Here is an 18734-nt window from a genome sequence, read left to right as displayed (position 1 = left end):
AGTAGGGTGGTATATTTGAAATCAGTAAAAGATAGTAATCCTTACATCAGGAACCCTCCCTCTAGCTGCTAAAACAAGATATCTGACTCCCAGTCATAGTTTTCTTCAGGGCTCTCCGACGTGTTCATTCATCGCGTTGCTAACGTGTGCGATAACGCCTCTCTTGCTGTGGAACTTGGTGCTTTTTCTAGATTGTTAGACTTCGTAGCAAGAATGTTGAGTCAGATCCTATCATCTTAAATTAATCAAAAACAAATAATTCTGTAGAAATGTGGTGGAAACAGTTCGGGATAAAAAGTGCACGATGGATCAGAGCTCCTGTGCAGCCTTCATGCCTGTCTAAAATCAGGTTTAAAAAGTGGCCTGTCTCCAGCTGACTTGTTTTGTCAGACTGAGTCACAGGATTAACCCTTGACATGGTCTTAAAAAAAAGAAAAGCAAAGATTAAACAACTGCATTGACTAGAACAACACTTGATCCAACTATGTACATTTTTCCCCCTGTAATGTGATTCCCCATAAGAAAAAAAAAATGTGCTGCAGCTGTTACATAGATTAAATTTTTTTCCAAAAACATTTTTAAGGAAGAGGAAAAAATATTATGTAATTGTGATAAGGCAGATGGCTGTCTACATCCCATTTTATTTTCCTTTTGTGGAGAAACATTTCAAAAAAAAATTTTTTTTTTGAGTATTTATTTGTTTATTTCAGAGTTAGAGATAGTTGTCTGTAAGATTAAAATGTGATAAGAGGTACTAAAATATTCAGGGTTCATTGCTCACCAAGATTGCCCCTTTAAATTTAAATGAGCCTAACTCTTTTTTTTTTTTCTTCTTAATCTAACATTTAAAAGTTTTCTCAGATGGACATAATGTGTGGGGGGAAGTGTTGGAGAAGTTGGTGTTTTGTGACTGCCTTCCTTCCCTCACCCCCCTCAATTTTTATTCAAAAGTTAAGCACTTTATTTTTAATCCTACAAAGAAAAGCCATTTGTTTTAAATGGTTGGCTTTCCTTACTATCTTTTTTTTTTTTTAAGAGTAGCTGTTTCAGTAGAGAAAGACTAAAATTTACTTGAATGGTTTTAAGACATGGCATTGTTCATTGTAAATCAGAGCTTTTCACACAGATCTCTAAGGGTTGAAATGCGTCTTTGTCGTCTCCCAGGAGGGAGGAAGTCCGCAGCCCTCTGCAGACTGGCATGTTAGCAGTCTGCAGCTCAGTGATGCTCTTTCGCAGCTGCTGCCCAGCCTCTCCAGGATCTGGAGAGCCCGGGCAGGTTTTTATTGTTCTGATACCATCAGCTTTTAAAACAGTATGACGTTTGCTGCCCTTATTGTCTGATGGGATTTTATTACTGTAATTTGATCAATGTTTTGTAAGAATGGGAGGTTTTGTTCCTTACTATTTCTCTCTCTCTCTCTCTCTCTTTCAATTGGGGAAGAGGTAGGGGGAGAAAGAGCTTGAAAACCTGCTTCACCACTCATGAAGCTCCCCCTGCAGCTAGGGACCAAGGACATGAACCTGGGTCCTTGCACACTGTAATATGTGCACTTAACCGGGTGCTCACCGCCTGGCCCCTTCCCTTGACTGTTTCTTAGAGAAGTTTTGCTTCACGAAAGTGCCTTTTAAAAAAAAGTGATATGGGAGTCAGGCAGCAGTGCAGTGCAGAGGCTTAAGCACTTGAACCGGAAGGATCCTGGTTCGAGCCCCCAGCTCCCCACCTGCAGGGGAGTCACTGCACAGGCGGTGAAGCAAGTGTGCAGGCGCCTATCTTTCTCTCCCCCTCTCTGTCTTCCCCTCCTCTCTCCGTTTCTCTCTGTCCTATCCAACAACGACAACATCAATAACAACAACAATAATAGTAACTACAACAACAATTAAAAAAGACAACAAGGGCAACAAATGGGAAAATAAAAAAATAAAATTTAAAAAAGTGATATGCCTCTTTGTATTTTGTGGGTACTCATTAACATATTTTGTATGATTTATAAGGCACAGGTAGGGGAGTAGTATAAAGAAGCTGGGGGGGTTGGCTAAGAGAAAAAGCTGCAAATGTGTCTGAGTTAAATCTACACCAAAAGGCAAACTTAAAAAGAACTTGTGTGTGAGAAACATGCATTTGCATACAGTGCCTAAAACATTTTGATTTCTAAATATAGTGAATTATTTAAATCTATGAGACGTATTCCCACAATGATTAATTTTTCCCCTTATGAGATTCTGAATACTGACATAAAGTATGAATGTATAAGGTATTCCTTAAAAACAACAGTGAACTCAGATGAACTTGTAAGGAGCTGTTGCAGTTTCTACTTAGCAGACAAGTTTTATCTATGTGCCCGCCAGCCTGTCATATTTTTATATAAAGGAAAGCAAAATCGTGTTTTTCTAATTACTGATGCTTACTCCATTGCTGGATAGTCTGGAAGCCTGTGATTCATTGTAACTTTTAATGGGTGTTATAAATGAATTTGAGGAGGCTTATACCTGCTAATCTATATTATTAAATAGCTCTGTTTCAGAGCTTATTCTTTGCCTGGGATGTAGCTCAGTGTTAACATATGAAAAAATAAAAATAAAATGTTGTATAGGACTATCTCTTGAAATGTGTTCCTTTCAAAAAAAAATAATGATTTTTTAGCTTTTGGAAGACGAAATCATGATTTGTTCTACCTAATTAAGAGGAATTTACATGATAGGTCCACTTTCTCCAGGCAGTGATTTTTATACATGACTTACCTAGATTCCTCTTGTTATACATGATTCACTGTTTCCAAGTCTTGATTCCTTGATCATGTGTTTACCAAAGTTGGAAGCAACTTTAGATCACACCAGATGGTAATATTGCTAGAGGTGTAGCAAGCTGAGTTTCCTTGCCACTGGTGCTCTAATTTAATTAAAACTGAAAGCACACTAGCAAAAGATCTCTCAGCTTGCCTTTCTTTGAGATACATATATATATATATATATATATATATATATATATATCATTCCTTAAGCTGTCTATCTGCAGGACAGTGGATCTCTTTTAATTATTTAGTATTTGTAAGTGACTTGTATTTTTTATAATACCCCAAAGTTTGTTCTATTGGTATCCTCCACCAGTGCGAGGACTTGATAAAAATTCAAGGAGCTATTTATAGCGGAAGCCCTCCCTCTCTCCTCAGTGAGTTGGTTCAGTCCTGTTTTGCATAAGTTCCTTTTGAGTAGATCCATGTGTAGATGCATAGTGCTGAAGACTTAACTCTGTTTGGCTGTGTGGATGTATGTTTTGGAGAGAAGCTGTGTCCCTTAGCTGTAAGCAGTTACATTTTCAAAGTCAGCATGTATTGTGCTTATCCTGTCCCTGGAATGGGCAGCAATTCTTTGGTGTATTACTATAATGGAAAAACGGTAAGTCTGTCTTTGTTCTTATAGCCCCTAATGTCTTTAATAAAAAAGCAGTGTGTGTTAATTGCTTTATACTGAAACCTGCGAGGCTTTGTTTTATTCTTTTCTGCAATACATTTAGATTGTGTGTTGCTTTGAGTAGTATAGGTAGAATGTGCTTATTTAGTTAGACAAAGTTACTCACCAGTCCTTGGTTTATATTTTTAAATAGTACAGAATGCAAACTAGAATCTGTGTGTTATTGTTTTTAATGACTAGTGTCTTTACCAGCAGTGAGCTTGAAAGGACTTCTGTTTCTATATTTTCTTATACTGTATATAATCTACATATAAAATGTACACACATATATTTTTGAGGATTGTTTTATGCTTTGTAGATAGAAAAAAAGATGAAAGTCATCTTGGATATTCATAAAAATAACAAGTCTGAAGCTCTGGGAATGATTAGGGAAGCGGAGTCAGCTCGTGAAGGCCGTGTTTCCTGTTTGGAGTTTCAGGTCCAGAGCCTGACTTTACTGGGGCACCATCTGCTTCCAATCAAACTAGAATTTCGACTCTACAGATTCATAAAATAAATCACTAGCTTTCAAAGAATGCATTTAATACACTTTCCAAAAAAATGGATTTGTAGTCAATTTATAGCATATGGATAGATGTTTGAAAATAATACCTTTCTGTCTTGCTAAATAATTCTTCAGAGTAGTGTTATTTACTGTGTTTCTGCAAAAAAAATATTTCTCAAGTCTAAAGCTTTTATAAATTATGAAAAACGAGTGAAGATCTGTATAATCCAAAAGGAATTATCTTTGTAGGATATTTGATAGACATTATAAAATTACTATACTAATGGTTTTTGTCAGGAATTCACTATTTTATTCCCCAGTTCTCCCCCCCAAAAATTTACCCCTCAAGAGTCTTAATAAATACGTATATAACTTGAGTGATTTGGCAGAGGGGTGGGAGAATGGAAGCATTTTTAATGTTAATGTCTCAGGCTATAAAGAAGTTAATTTCATTTTCTTAAAACACAGGTGTAAATCAGATACATTTGTCCCTTCTCTTTCTGCTACTTGGAAATGTTCTTTAAGAAGCATACGGCTCTAACCAGCATACTTGAGAACTAGTGAAAGCACTTTTCTTTTCTCTCTCTCTCTTAGTGCTTTAGTAAGACTTCTTTGAAGCCTGCTAGCATTTGATTGCAAACTTTTGGGTGAGCTTTCTTAACAGATGAATATTAAGCCAAAATACCCTTGAGCTCTTCAAAAAGTATTCAGGGCAGCCCTATAAGCAGAGCTTAGGAGAGTGTGAGCAGTAGATTAAGATGGGTACTATAATTGAAATTACTTGATCTCTATATGATTTCCTTGCCAACTATCTTTCAAGAAAGAAAACATTTTTCTTTTATGTCTGATTCTAAGTAACGTAATCTGTTTGAAGATGGTATGTGTATGAGAGTTCAGCAAAATTAATTAATTATACAGGCCCCCTGAAGCAAAGAAACTATAACTCAAACTGAATTTAGGTTTTATTCACAGATCATTCTATTACAACATTTCTCTTTGTTCTGCATTGGTTGGGGGGAGGGGGCACAGCTTTGATCGTATTAAGTATTTCCAGGCTTACCGTAGATGACATAGCTGGTATGGAGGAGAAGTATAGTCTGAAAATTGATGGCCTGTGCCTCAAACAGGTCAAAGGTGACTTTTATGTTCCTGAAAAATGCATTGAATCGACTATATCATCAGGCCCTAGTCTTACGTTTTTTTTACTACCTTGAGTTTTTTTATTCTCTGATAACACTATAATAAGAAAATCATATAGTTGTCCAAAGACTATGTACATTTCCCCCTTAGTATATATTAGGCAACATCTACCCATCAGTGCTTTAGAGTAAAAGCTAACTATTTTTTTTCAAGATTCTAAATGAAATCTACTTCCTCATTTGAGTTAAGGGATTTTTATAATTCTTGTAATTAGCAGTTAAGCTCACTATCCTCATCGGTTTATTTTAAATGATAAGGCAAACTAAAAATTTGAAATACTAAAACACAATGATTTCATTTTTAAATATTATGAGAGAATAAGCAATCTTAAGTAATGTTCCACTTAAATAGATTCTTGTCCTTTTTTCTGGATATCTGTGTACAGAAAAGGAAAGCCAAAAATGTTAACCCTATTTTCCATCATTTTAAAATAGATTGGGGTAATGTTCTTCCTTATGTATAGGTTTTATGTAGCTATATTCTGTACCCTAGACTATTACTGTGTACTTTGATAAGGGATTTAAAACTATTTTGAATCTTTTTTTTTTTTTTTGAGATTTAGAACTAGCAACAGACAATGAGTTTTTGAGGTTACTTATTAATGAACAACTATATTCAGTTTTCTGATTGATAACCACTAGATAGAAAGTGTTAGAGATAAGGCAGGAGCATCTTGGGAGGAGAGGATTTTGGGGTTTCAACCTTCTGTAAATTTCATCAGCCTCCATTTTCAGAACTGAAGCTCCCCAGAGTGTTCAAGGAGAAAAGTGCAGCTAGTACAGACTCAGAAAGTTACTTTCTTACTAGAGACAACAGGTTTTAAAATTCAAGCTGAGAAACACATTTTGAATATTGAGCTTCTTTGAATGGAATCTGAAAAAGCAGAGACACTTGTGTCTTAGGGTGTGCTCTGTGTAAGGAGCTAGATGGGAGTGCAGCTACCTTGCTTAATTTCACTAGCCTTTGGCGTCTAGCTGTTACTAGCATTATTTTGCAAATGCAGAAAAAGATTCAAAGAAGTCAAGTAACTTCCTCAAGCCCCATTCAGGCAAGAATCGAAGTCAGGTGTCCTCCAAGAGTAGGATACATCTTTCTATCATCTGAGAATCAGCAATCTTATAGTGCAGAGCTAGGCTTCAACCTGACTGCCATCTGTACCATAATATTATTGTGTTATAATGAAAATGTTACCGGGCGAAGGACTAGGCCATTCTTACAAATAAAAGTCGTGTAACAATGTGAAATAATGCTCTCACGCATAGGAAATTAGGATAGCCAGTCTCCTGACGGACGGAACAGGGTGCTAAACATTTAGTTGAGTCATGGTCTGGGCACCTGCCTGAGCAATTTGTATTTTCAAAAGAACTAGTTAACATATAGCTAAAATCATACTGGGAATCATTCTCAGACTAACTTTTCAAACACTTGAGTTCAGGAAAGCGCAGAAACCAGTGTGAGAAGCACATACGTTCTGTTTATGTACCATTGGAGATTCGTTGCTGATTGAATGTGAGAAAAGTGTAGTTGAATTTATTCAAACTTCAAGGCTGTCAGTGGATCCAGAAGAGTAAAATGTAACATTCATATGCAATAATATGAAGTCATTTTAAAATTCTCTAAAGATAGAATGAGTTCTAAAGATACTGAATGGCAAAGACGTGAGCTGGAATCTACCTTGATTTCCCCCTCTGCTCAAACTAGCTCTCACTTTTTTTTTTTCCTTGACTCAGGTATGCACAGATACCAAGGGATTCAGAACTATAGCTCCACCACAGAGAGTATAAGGTCACTTTTCAGCTTTATTAATGTTTTAGAGAGAAGTTTATGAATATGTTGCAGAGCAAGGATCAAGTGCTGCATGGTCCCTTCTAAATTTCTTTAACGTAGTTTTCTAAATCCAGTGATTCGTCCAGCATATCCTAGTATATGATTCCAAACTCTATAGTTCACCCCAGAAAAAAAATACCTGGTCGGTTTTAAATAATAGCCATAATAAAATCTAGAATATATATACCAGGTGATGTTAATTCAAGATTAATAGACTTATCTCAGGAGAAATTTCCTAACAATTGAAAACCAAGAGGTGATCTGGGAGGTGGCGCAGTAGATAAGGCATCGGACTCTCAAGCATGAGGCTCTGAGTTCAGTTCCCGGCAGCACATGCACCAGAGTGATGTCTGGTTCTCTCTTTCTCTCCTCCTATCTCTCTCATTAATAAATAAAAAAAATATTTATAAAAAAGAAAACCAAGGGGAGTGGGGCTGTAGCGCAGCGGGTTAAGCGCAGGTGGCGCAAAGCACAAGGACCGGCATAAGGATCCCGGTTCGAGCCCCCGGCTCCCCACCTGCAGGGGAGTCGCTTCCCAGGCGGTGAAGCAGGTCTGCAGGTGTCTGTCTTTCTCTCCCCCTCTCTGTCTTCCCCTCCTCTCTCCATTTCTCTCTGTCCTATCCAACAACAATAATAACTACAACAATAAAACAACAAGGGCAACAAAAGGGAATAAATAAATAAAATAAATATTTTTAAAAAAGTAAAAAAAAAAAACCAAGAATATTAGGCTTGTTGGCAGAATTAGTAATTCATCTTAAGCTGCTTTATGCTAAAAATGAAACTTTCTTTCACTCCTAAACTTGTTTCTTCATGAAAATCCATAAAGAAAGATGTTGTTCCTTTTATTGATGAAGCTGTTAGAAATTTAAACATACTCATTCTTATAGAAATTCCAGGGAGGCAGGTTAAGTGCACATGGCATGAAGTGCAAGGACCAGCGTAAGGATCCTGGTTTGAACCCCTGGCTCCCCACCTGCAGGGGAGTCACTTCACAGGTGGTGAAGCAGGTCTGCAGGTGTCTGTCTTTCTCTTCCCCTCTCTGTCTTCCCCTCCTCTCTCCATTTCTCTCTGTCCTATCCAACAACAGCAGCAATAACAACAATAATAATGATGATAAACAAGGGCAACAAAAAGAGAAAATAAATAAATGAAATTCCAGTTGGATTTTTTTAGCAGTCTTAATAGGTCAAAGGCATTTTCAGAAAGATGACATGTAAGTTCCTAAGTTCATGTACTTCAAATATTTTACTTTGTGATGATTTGTGGTTTCAGTTCTTGTAGTACTTAGTACTGGAACTATCTCTGTATTTCTTGCCTTAGGCTTAGAATTACCTTAAGAATTCTCATAGTAGTAGATTGTGTTTTTACAACAAAAATTGACATTTTATCTAACATTAAATACTAAAAGTTTTGAGACAGTTATTAGTCTTCAGTGTTCATAGATGTTGGGAAACTCTTAAACAGTGTTCTAGATTTGTTCAGATGTGTTAATATCTTTTTCTTTGGATCTGTGTTTGTTTTATACCGCAGAAGCTTTAAGGTTTTGCCCTTTTGTCTACGGCATCTGCATAAGATCAGTATCCATGGGAAACATTGGATCCAAAATGATCAGAAAAGTCAGTAAACTTAGAAAGGAAGTGAGGGGTAGGACCATAAAAGTGAGTAAAAATGAGCAAATACATAGGAGCAAGAGCAACCCCACCCCTCACCCTCCTCTCTGTCAACTTTATCTATGACCTGGGGAGAACTGGCAGTTTCTGCTGCTGGAGGCGTGGGGACATGGAACTCTGGTACCTTTTGATTTGGTGAGTCAGTGTTAAATCACTAATAAAAAATGTTTTAGAAACATTTAAAAAAGGAAGTAGGGAATCGCTTTTAGTTAGCGGTTAAGCTCACTATCCTCATCAGTTTATTTTAAATGATAAGGCAAACTAAATGTCTTTAACTTCCTGTAATACTTACTTACATGATTATCATTAGTGTGATAATGAAAGCAAAAATTGTATTTACTCTGTCTTAATCTCTGGTTCACTAAATTTAGATTCCACAAAATTCATAGTAAAAGGAAACTGTTTAGTGTGTATACTGCATGCTAAACTTGCATAGGTTAATCAATAAACAAAAAATTCTATAATAATTACTTAATTCTTCTTTTCAGTTTTTAAATATTAGCCCTTAAAGTGTATATATTTTTAAGTTTATTGGTCTAGAGTTTCCATTGTTTTTTTTATTATTTATTTTTCCCCTTTGTTGACCTTGTTGTTTTTATTGTTGCTATTGATATCTTGGATAGGACAGAGAAATGGAGAGAGGAGGGGAAGACAGAGAGGGGGAGAGAAAGACAGACACCTGCAGACCTGCCTCACCGCCTGTGAAGCGACTCCCCTGCAGGTGGGGAGCCGGGGGCTCGAACCGGGATCCTTCCGCCGGTCCTTGCTGCTTCATGCCACTGTGGTTTTTAAAGATATGGTTTTAGTTGGAGTTTACTGGGCTTTTTCCCCAGGATTTAGTTATTCTATAGGATCTTGTAAAGTTTTATTATTCATACAAATAGTATAAAATACTACATATATTAAGTAGCATTTTGATGTAATCCACATTTATTGTAAAATTATGGTAGTAATTGGCAAAAATAAGCCAACTTATTTTTATTTTTCTTCATAAGTTGATTAAAAAGATGGTGCTGAATATTTTCTATTAGCATAGACTTTTTTGGATACTGGAGTACATACTAGTATGTAATTTGAACACTTTCATCCAATTTGAAGAGATAACAGGGAAATGTCTATTTTTGAACATACATGGTTATAGCATAGAAATTATCATCAAATATTGCATTGCATTTAAGCCTCTACTGGCTCTTGAGTAGTAGTTCTTCTCAAGTTTCAGTGTTAAATATCTCTTCAAGTTATATGGAGGTATTGCAAAAATAGTTTGAGAGTTTAAACTGATTTTGATTTTCATAGGTCTCAGGATTTCTGAGACTCCTAGAACATTTCTCTCAAAGCATTTCATGTAATTGTAAACTGCTGTGTAAGGGATATGATCTAAGCCCGTGATGTTCACTGTGGTAACCACTAGTCACATATGGTTATTTAAATCCATTACACTAAATGTTTAGTTCCTCAGTTGCACCATTCACACTAAAGTGCTCATAGTCACGTCTCATCGTGGCAACTGTTTGTACAGCATAGACAGAGCATCATTATAGAAGCTTGTACTAGACAGTGCTCACTACAGTATTCTTATTTTCTGTGGAAGAATACCTTAACTAAGGCATATGGGCTTTTTCCTTACATACTTAAGAAAACCCCAAGTTATCATTTGGAACATTTAAAAATATTGACCAATACACAGACTATTTGTCTGGCTTTGCAAGCTTAGGGTCTAACATCTTTTAACTCAGCACTCGCTAACAAGATACTTCTTTGCATTTTTACTGTTACAAAATTATTTAATGTTTCCAATACAAATTACAAGAAAGATGCCCTAGAATCAAGAATACAGCCCCAACCTGTAGAGCTCTAAATTTTTGGTTTATACACACTACAAATTGAATCATCCAGGCAGGAAAATAAAATAAAATAAGGAGTCTGTTTTTACTAAGTTGACTTCTACTAGTTATGAGGAAAAACACTGCCAAGATAATTGGTAATCGTTGTAACAAGTAATGGTAAATACCCGTTGAAGTAATGGTAAGTACCCATTGAAGTACATCTCTATGGATGGGTTCAGGGGATAACAGAGCAGTGTGGATTTGTACTGATCAGACTTAACAAGGAAAGGGAGCTGCTTGTTAGTGTCTCAGTTACATTCATTCACGTTATAGCCTATTCACCACTCAGTTTCTGTCACTGTTGCTGGAAGGGAAATATGAGTGCTTGGGAAATAAGAAAAACAATCTCTGATACGAATTCAGTGAACCCAACATTTCTGAAATGGGGCTTAAATTCTAAAAACATTAAAAATAGCTTGACTCCTGGTAGGCTTTTATCATCTTAACTTTCACATACTTCTTTCTCTTAATTTTAAGATTGTTGAAATACAGTATTTAAAAAGATTTAAACATATGATTAGATCATTAACTTGGAAAAAAAGAACCTGGCATCTCTGTGCAGGTGATCAGATGACATAAGCAGTCTGGTTTTAATTTGTGGTCAATTCTGATTGTAACTAAAAGAGATTTGCTCTTTTTGTGGGATTGGCTGACTATTTCCCTGCATCTGGATTCAATAAAGTCTTTGAGACCACATCAGTTGGGCTTTGCCGCAAGAACTCTTTGATCTGAAAAATTGAGACCGGCACAACTGCCGCTTCATAACGTTGTGTCTGTGTTTTTGCGAGCTATGGTTAAGATACCAAGAGGAAAGTTATTCGGCTTGTCTTAGAAATGCTATTAGGCGGGTCTCTCTGAATGCCATGTTTTAAAAAACATTTTTATTAGAATAAAGACTTTGAACTTACGTTAATAGATGAATGATAGACTTACATTACAATAATAAAATTTAGGGTGAGGAAGACAGCATAATGGGTATGCGAACGGACTCATGCCTGAGGCTCCAAGGCCCCAGGTTCAATCTCCCACACCACCATAAACCAGAGCTGAGCAGTGCTCTGCTAAAGAAAATAAAGGAATGTTTTTAAAAAGAGTAATTGTATCTGGAAAAATATTCATTTAAAATAAAAGTTTCCCTCTAAGATAGACACTCTTTTTCTCAAGACAGCTTCAACATTTTTAACATGGGAGTTGTGTGTCTTTTTCTCTGCTTGGTATGTTTTGTCTTGATATTCTTAATTTCCATGACAGTCACCTGCTAATCATTATTTGATCAGTATATTCTCCTTGACTTGACAGCGACTTATGTAGATCAGTTCAGTCAGGTTTATCCTTATTTACTGCTGTAATTGCAGATGTTTAAAGTTTTTTTGCAGTACAAGCATATAATGTATTGAATAGAGTGAACTTAATGAATAAAGTGAACTTTACCTACGCGGAAGCAAAGATTTACCAAAGGATAGAGAAATATAAAGTGGCAAATTATGTCTAAGTTTAAACTGACAAATTAGTTTTTATATGAAATGACACCTTAGCACTTAAGGGGCTCTGTTTTTTTTTGTCATTGGAGTGTTTGATCCTTTTTGATTATCACATAGTCCGTGCTGTTTCAATCTATAGCCTAGCTAGAATTCAAGTGTCTACACTTCATAATTCCAAGTCATTGATAATACATGTAGACAGTAAGCATTTGTGACAAAAAGCATATGCTGTGTCTTCTGAATTTTCTCATTTGCCTTTTTTTACAAAGTCAGTAGAATCATTCTATTTCTCTTTATTTGAAGTTTCAGCCTTTTGCTTTATACATAGAAACTATCTATGTATCTAGCGGCAACTAAGTTTACACATGAGAACTTAACTAAAATAAAAAGTGTACATTTTCTTTCTTGAAAACTTTTCCTTATTAGTTAACCTACACAATACATTTCAGACACATTTCATTCTGACCTTATCTATATGTAGTGACATTATTCCAGGAAAACATATTAAGTAGTAACGTGGAAGGATCTCTGCCATATGTCCCTTTTTTTTTTTTCTTTTTTTTTGCCTCCAGGGTTACTGTTGGGGCTCGGTGCCTGCACTGCGAATCCACTGCTCCTGGAGGCCATTTTTCCCCTTTTTGTTGCCCTTGTTGTTTATCATTGTTATTGTTATTGCTGTCATTGTTGTTGGATAGGACAGAAATAAATAGAGGAGGGGAAGACAGAAAGGGGGAGAGAAGGACAGACACCTTCTTCAGACCTGCTTCACCGCCTGTGAAGCGACTCTCCTGCACGTGGGGAGCTGGGGGCTTGAACCGGGATCCTTACTCCCCAGTTGTGTATTTTTACTTATGAGATTGTGAAAGATGAGAGTAACTTGAATGCCAAGCCATTAAAAAGACACAACTGGGGGTCGGGCAGTAGCGCAGCGGGTTGAGCGCAAATGGTGCAAAGCGCAAGAACCGGCACAAAGATCCCGGTTCGAGCCCCCGGCTCCCCACCTGCAGGGGAGTCGCTTTACAGGCGGTGAAGCAGGTCTGCAGGTGTCTGTCTTTTTCTCCCCCTCTCTGTCTTCCCCTCCTCTCTCCATTTCTCTCTGTTCTATCCAACAATGAATGACATCAACAATAACAATAATAACCACAACAAGGCTACAACAACAAGGGCAAACAAAGGGGGGGAGGATGGCCTCCAGGAGCAGAGGATTCATGGTGCAGGCACTGAGCCCCAGCAATAACCCTGGAGGCAAAAAAAAAAAAAAGACACAACTAACTACCTGTGCTAGTGTTAGCACAACCAGCAAGAAGTGTGGAAATGGACTTTTAACCTTTTGTTTGGGATCAAAAACTGTAGGAAACAGCATTTAGGGTCACCAAGGCAGATTTAGCAGCCACAGCCACTAACTATGATGGTAGGAAGAAGATAGAGTGAGTGCTTTTTTTATTATTTTAAACTTTTTTATCTTTATTTATTTGATAGAGACAGCCAGAAATTGAGAGGGTAGGGGCTGGCAGAGAGGGAGAGAGACGCCTGCAACCATGCTTCACCATTCACGAAGCTTTCCCCCTGCAGGTGGGGACCAGGGGCTGGAACCTGGGTCCTTGTGCACTGTAACATGTGTGCTCAACCAGGTGCGCCACCACCCGGCCTACCTATACTTTTATGGGCTTGCTATGCTAAACATTTTGTATGTATTATCTTTTTTTTTCTTTTTTTTTTGTGTGCCTCCAGGGTCATTGCTGGGGCTCGGTGCCTGCACTACGAATCCACTGCTCCTGGAGGCCATTTTTCCCATTTTCTTGCCCTTATTATTATTGTTGTTATTGCTGTTGTTGGATAGGACATAGACAAATTGAGAGAGATGGGGAAGACAGAGAGGAGGAAAGATACCCGCAGACCTACTTCACCGCCTGTGAAGTGACCTCCCTTCAGGTGGGGAGCCGAGGGCTCGAACCAGGATTCCTGGCTTCACACTGTGTGCTTAACCCTGTGTGCTACTGCCCAGCCACTGTGTATTATCGTCTGTGTTCTTCCCATTACTGCTCTGAAGTAGGTAGGCAAGATTAGCCTCATCTTACAAATGAGAAATTTATGTCTCAGAAAGTTAGGGGGTAATTTATTGAGAAACTTTATCGTTAATGCCTCAGAGAGTGAATGAATTGATGTGATTGGTAACTTTCGGTTCCTGTTTTAATCTTGGTGTATGCTTCCTCAGCTTTGTTACTACTCTATGAGAATGTATGATTGGGACAAGAAATCAGACTGTGTAGAAGGACATAAAGTAGATGTCCTCCCTCCTGGGTCTCAGTTCAGAGATGTAACCAGTAAGTTTCTTACATGTAACTCAACAATGTTCGACGGCTGTGCAGAGATAGAATGTCTCCGATTTTTCACAGGCTTCGGTAACTTGAAGTAGACAGTGAACACTTAGGGTCTTTGTGGTTTGTTTTTGGTTTGCTTTTCATTTTTTGAATTTTGAGCGATGCTTAATGAAAGTGCCCTTATCAAGCTTGTAAACCAAAGAAATATACTTCATGGCACACCTTCGTATTCTTCCTGACTCTTGGCTCACTTTTTGTTTTTACAGCCCTTGTATCTATGTTTCATATTTGGTTTATTTCTTGATTTCAGTAGTCATGCTGATGATTTTATCATGTTTTGATTAAGGTTATTTGGCAGCCCGTTTGGTTTGCCAGAGGAATGACAGTATTGCCCACTTCCCAATTCAGAATGTTCATACTTGACCCAACCTACTCGAAAGCACAGCTTTACTAAAGGAAGTCATGGCTGCCTTGACAGAAAGGGTTCTTTAAAGCTGTGCCTACCTGAGAGCTCACTTTGAATTAGCGAATCAGCATGCTCTGCCACACAAGGGACCCAGGGGGAGCTCAGCCCCCACTTCTATGAAGGCAATCTGGTGTGGTCAGTCAGACAGCCTCAGAGAGAGAGAGAGAGGTGTGTGTGTGTGTGTCTCAAAAAAAAAAAACCTAAAACCCAACAGCAGAGCTTGGTCTTGATTTAATAATTCTGTTTTATGTTTCATAGTTATATGCTAATAGTAACATTTAATCTGACTCATTTTAATGTTAATAACTTTCATTAATGAAATGAATTCTTTTTTTCTTTTTTTTATTTATATAAAGGAAACATTGACAAAACCATAGGATAAGAGGGGTACAACTCTACACAATTCCCACCACCAGAACTCCGTATCCCCTCCCCTTCCCTGATAGCTTTCCTATTCTTTATCCCTCTGGGAGTATGGACCCAGGGTCATTGTGGGATGCAGAAGGTGGAAGGTCTGGCTTCTGTAATTGTTTCCCCGCTGAACATGGGCGTTGACTGGTCAGTCCATACTCCCAGCCTGTCTCTCTTTCCCTAGTGGGGCAGGGCTCTGGGGAAGTGGAGCTCCAGGACACATTGGTGGGGTTGTCTGTCCAGGGAAGTCTGGTTGGCATCCTGCTGGCTTCTGGAACCTGGTGGCTGAAAAGAGAGTTAACATACAAAGCCAAACAAATTGCTGACCAACCATGAACCTAAAGGCTGGAGTAGTGCAGATGAAGAGTTGGGGGGGTCCTCCATTTTGTAGATAGCTAGTAGGCATATTTTAGTTATATTTCAAAGGGCCTGTAGCTATACTAGTGTTCTGTTTGTTTGTGTTTTTTTTTGTTTGTTTGTTTTTGCCTGAGCCTGAAATCTGATATGCAGGAAGATCCAAGTTATTGTCTGGGGAGATGATGTCATGACTGGGAAAAGGTCCAGAAAGCTGGATCAGGGAAGAGAGTAGCTCCCTAATATGGGAAAGGGGTATAAATATTGTTGACTGTAAACCCCATTGATTTGCTGTGATCTGGGGCCCATAATCAGCTTAGGAGCCTGTGTGACCGCTGCATCCCTGTAGATCTCACATTCTGTGGTCATGAGTAGGAACATTCCAAGCTGCCCCAATATCAGGACCCATCTTCCTCAGGTGGAACATAGAGTATGTTGTCCAGCCTCCCTTTGGAGGATGGAACATTCTCTACCATTGTTGATCCAAGTTGAGGGAGAAATGAATTAATTTTATGAACCCAAAGTTCCTTTCATGCTTTAACATTGGTTTTCACTATCACATTTTAAATTGTGAACCTGTGCAAGATTTCTGTTTTGTAACTTAACGTTTATGTCAACTTTATTCAGCTATCTGGTTTGACTGATACAAAGATGTCTTGGGGTCCAGGTAGTGGTACACCCGGTTAAGTGCACATAGTACCAAGTGCAAGGACCCATGAAGGATCCAGGTTTGAGGCCCCAGCACCCCAACTACAGAGAGGATGCTTCACAAGTGGCAAAAAAAAAATCTATAGGTCTCTCTCTCCCTCTCCCTCTCCCTCTCCCCCTCTCCCTCTCCCATCTCCCCCTTCTCTTTCAATTTCTCTTTCTCCTATTCAATAAAATAGAAAAAATTGCCACCAGGAGCAGTGGATTCGTAGTGCCGGCACCAAGCCCCAGTGATAATCCTGGAGGGAAAAAAAAATTTTTTTAAAAAGATGTCTCAGAGGGATATTTGGAGTAATTTTTTTGTCTGCAAATCGGCTGGAATAAAAAAATGGAGATAGTAATCAAATTTGACATTTATAGGGATGTAGGCAGTTTTCTTTGAATTTGTAGAAGACCCTTGTAACTATCAGACCTCCTTTAGGTCTTTAATGCCAGGTGGCACTAACTTTGCATTAAGTAGTATAATATCCATTTGCATTTTAATTACATTTCCTGTTTGATTTTGAGGTGTATGCACCATCCCCAAATTCAGATGATTTCAGCCGTGAATCGCCTAGTTACCCGTCTCCCAAGCCGCCAACCAGCATGTTTGCTAGTACTTTCTTTATGCAAGGTGAGTAGAGCCAAGCAACTGTCAGATACTGCAGTGTTAGCTTTTAAATGCTAGCTGATACTTCGAGGTTGTAAGGAGATCATCTGTATAGCGCTTCAGACATCATTGATGTAGGTATTTCTTGACTGAAATAAGTTAAAATTCAGTTTTTAAATTTTTTAGTGCCTTTCATTGCCGATTGTAATGTTAGATTTTTCCAGCAAAGTTCTGGAGTGCCCACCCAGCACTGACTGAATTTATAAAGGACTTCAGTTGAGAAAAGTGAATACAGCTGCTCTTCCTCAGCTTCAAGTGTAAATACGGGAAAGGGGCTAGGGAGCTTTTGGGCACAGGACTCTCCTGCCTGAGGCCCCAGAGACGTCACGCTCTACCCCAGCACCACTGTATGCCAGAGCTGTGCAGTCTTCATCCTACTCTGTTGCTCATAAAAATCAGTTAACTCTATGAAAGCTATTAACAACTCTTTGTTCGAATTGCATGTTAATATCACCTTCAGAATTATCATTAGAAATAATGTGTATCCCAGGATAAGGGAGAAACATGTTGCATTTCCATTCAAGTCTGGCAAATCATTTTTATTTGGTTTCCTATGGCTTTGAACTATGGGGAGCACATACTAAGGGAGCAGTATATTCCTGCACAAATCGTTCCTTGATTTTGACATGGGTGTGCGAAGTCACTGCTAACACAGCTCATTTAAAGGCTGACTACGATGTAATTATAAATAATGTAGGGTTACCACTAAAGAAACTTTTTATTCTGTTTCAGAGTGTTTTATGTAATTAATGTACATTGCTCATTATAGATTAAGAACTTCCGTGTTTATTTATGGGTATGTCATTTAACCCAAAATTAAATTCATCCTACTTCCATATTTGGAATTTTTAAGCCTCCTCAATATACATTTAAATCTTGGGTGAATTTTTAAATAACTTCATCTTCAGGATTTTTTTTCCCTCAATCTATGAATCTCTCTTGCTTCTTTATAGAGAGTAATTATACAGTACGGAAGGAAGGCTAGGTCGGACAGGGTGGGGGAATTAGCCCGGCGGGAGTCCTTCACATTTTTGTAGTAGCTTTAGAGAGAGAAAAAAATTAGCTAAGGAAATTTCTATGTTTCTCTTTTTGTCGTAGATGGGACCCACAATTCTTCTGACCTTTGGAGTTCATCAAATGGGATGAGCCAGCCTGGTTTTGGTGGAATTCTGGGCACCTCCACATCCCACATGTCTCAGTCCAGTACTTACGGCAGCCTCCACTCACACGACCGCTTGGTAGGCTGTAGCGCGGGACTAGAATGCAGCAGCACCCTGTCCTCACCGAGGCTTCTCTTTAGATTCCAAGTGTGGTGGCCGACTCTGCCGAAAGGACCGAAAGTGGCAGTGCCCCTAGGCTTACTGCCTGCAGTTTGACTTTTAAAAGTAAATGACGGGGGTCGGGCGGTAGCGCAGCGGGTTAAGCGCACACGTGAGTGGCGCAAAGCGCAGGGACCCCGCATAAGGATGCGGGTTCGAGCCCCCCGGCTCCCCACCCGCAGGGGAGTCGCTTCCCAGGCGGTGAAGCAGGTCTGCAGGTGTCTGTCTTTCCCTCCCCCCCTCTCTGTCTTCCCCTCCTCTCTCCATGTCTCTCTGTCCTGTCCAACGACAATGACATCAGTGGCAACAATAACAATAATGACAACAACAAGGGCAACAAAATGGGAAGCAGTGGCCTCCAGGGGCGGCGGATTCGTAGCGCAGGCCCCGAGCCCCAGCAGTAACCCTGGAGGCAGAGACAGAGACAGAGACAGAGGCAGAGACAGAGGCAGAAGGCAGAAGGCAGTGCCACCCGCGGCGACCCCCT

At 38.8% G+C, this 18734-nt stretch overlaps 1 protein-coding gene across 5 annotated transcripts in view; it reads left to right on the top strand.

Annotated features, from left to right (window-relative positions):
* TCF12 (transcription factor 12) overlaps positions 1-18734 on the top strand; it is a 296687-nt gene that overhangs the window by 226153 nt on the left and 51800 nt on the right. For 3 of the 5 annotated variants that reach the window (XM_060178210.1, XM_060178211.1, XM_060178214.1), the window contains 2 exons: positions 16787-16892; positions 18027-18166. In XM_060178210.1, coding sequence (XP_060034193.1) covers positions 16787-16892; positions 18027-18166 — 246 coding nt within the window. Of the gene's footprint in view, positions 1-3221; positions 3394-16786; positions 16893-18026; positions 18167-18734 lie in introns of those variants that run through there. The other 2 variants (XM_060178212.1, XM_060178213.1) reach the window with 2 other exon arrangements.

Source organism: Erinaceus europaeus, chromosome 18 (assembly GCF_950295315.1).
Source record: "Erinaceus europaeus chromosome 18, mEriEur2.1, whole genome shotgun sequence".
Classification (NCBI taxonomy): domain Eukaryota; kingdom Metazoa; phylum Chordata; class Mammalia; order Eulipotyphla; family Erinaceidae; genus Erinaceus; species Erinaceus europaeus.
The sequence above is the reverse complement of the archived record's forward strand: the minus strand, read 5'-3'. Positions and strand labels throughout refer to the sequence as shown.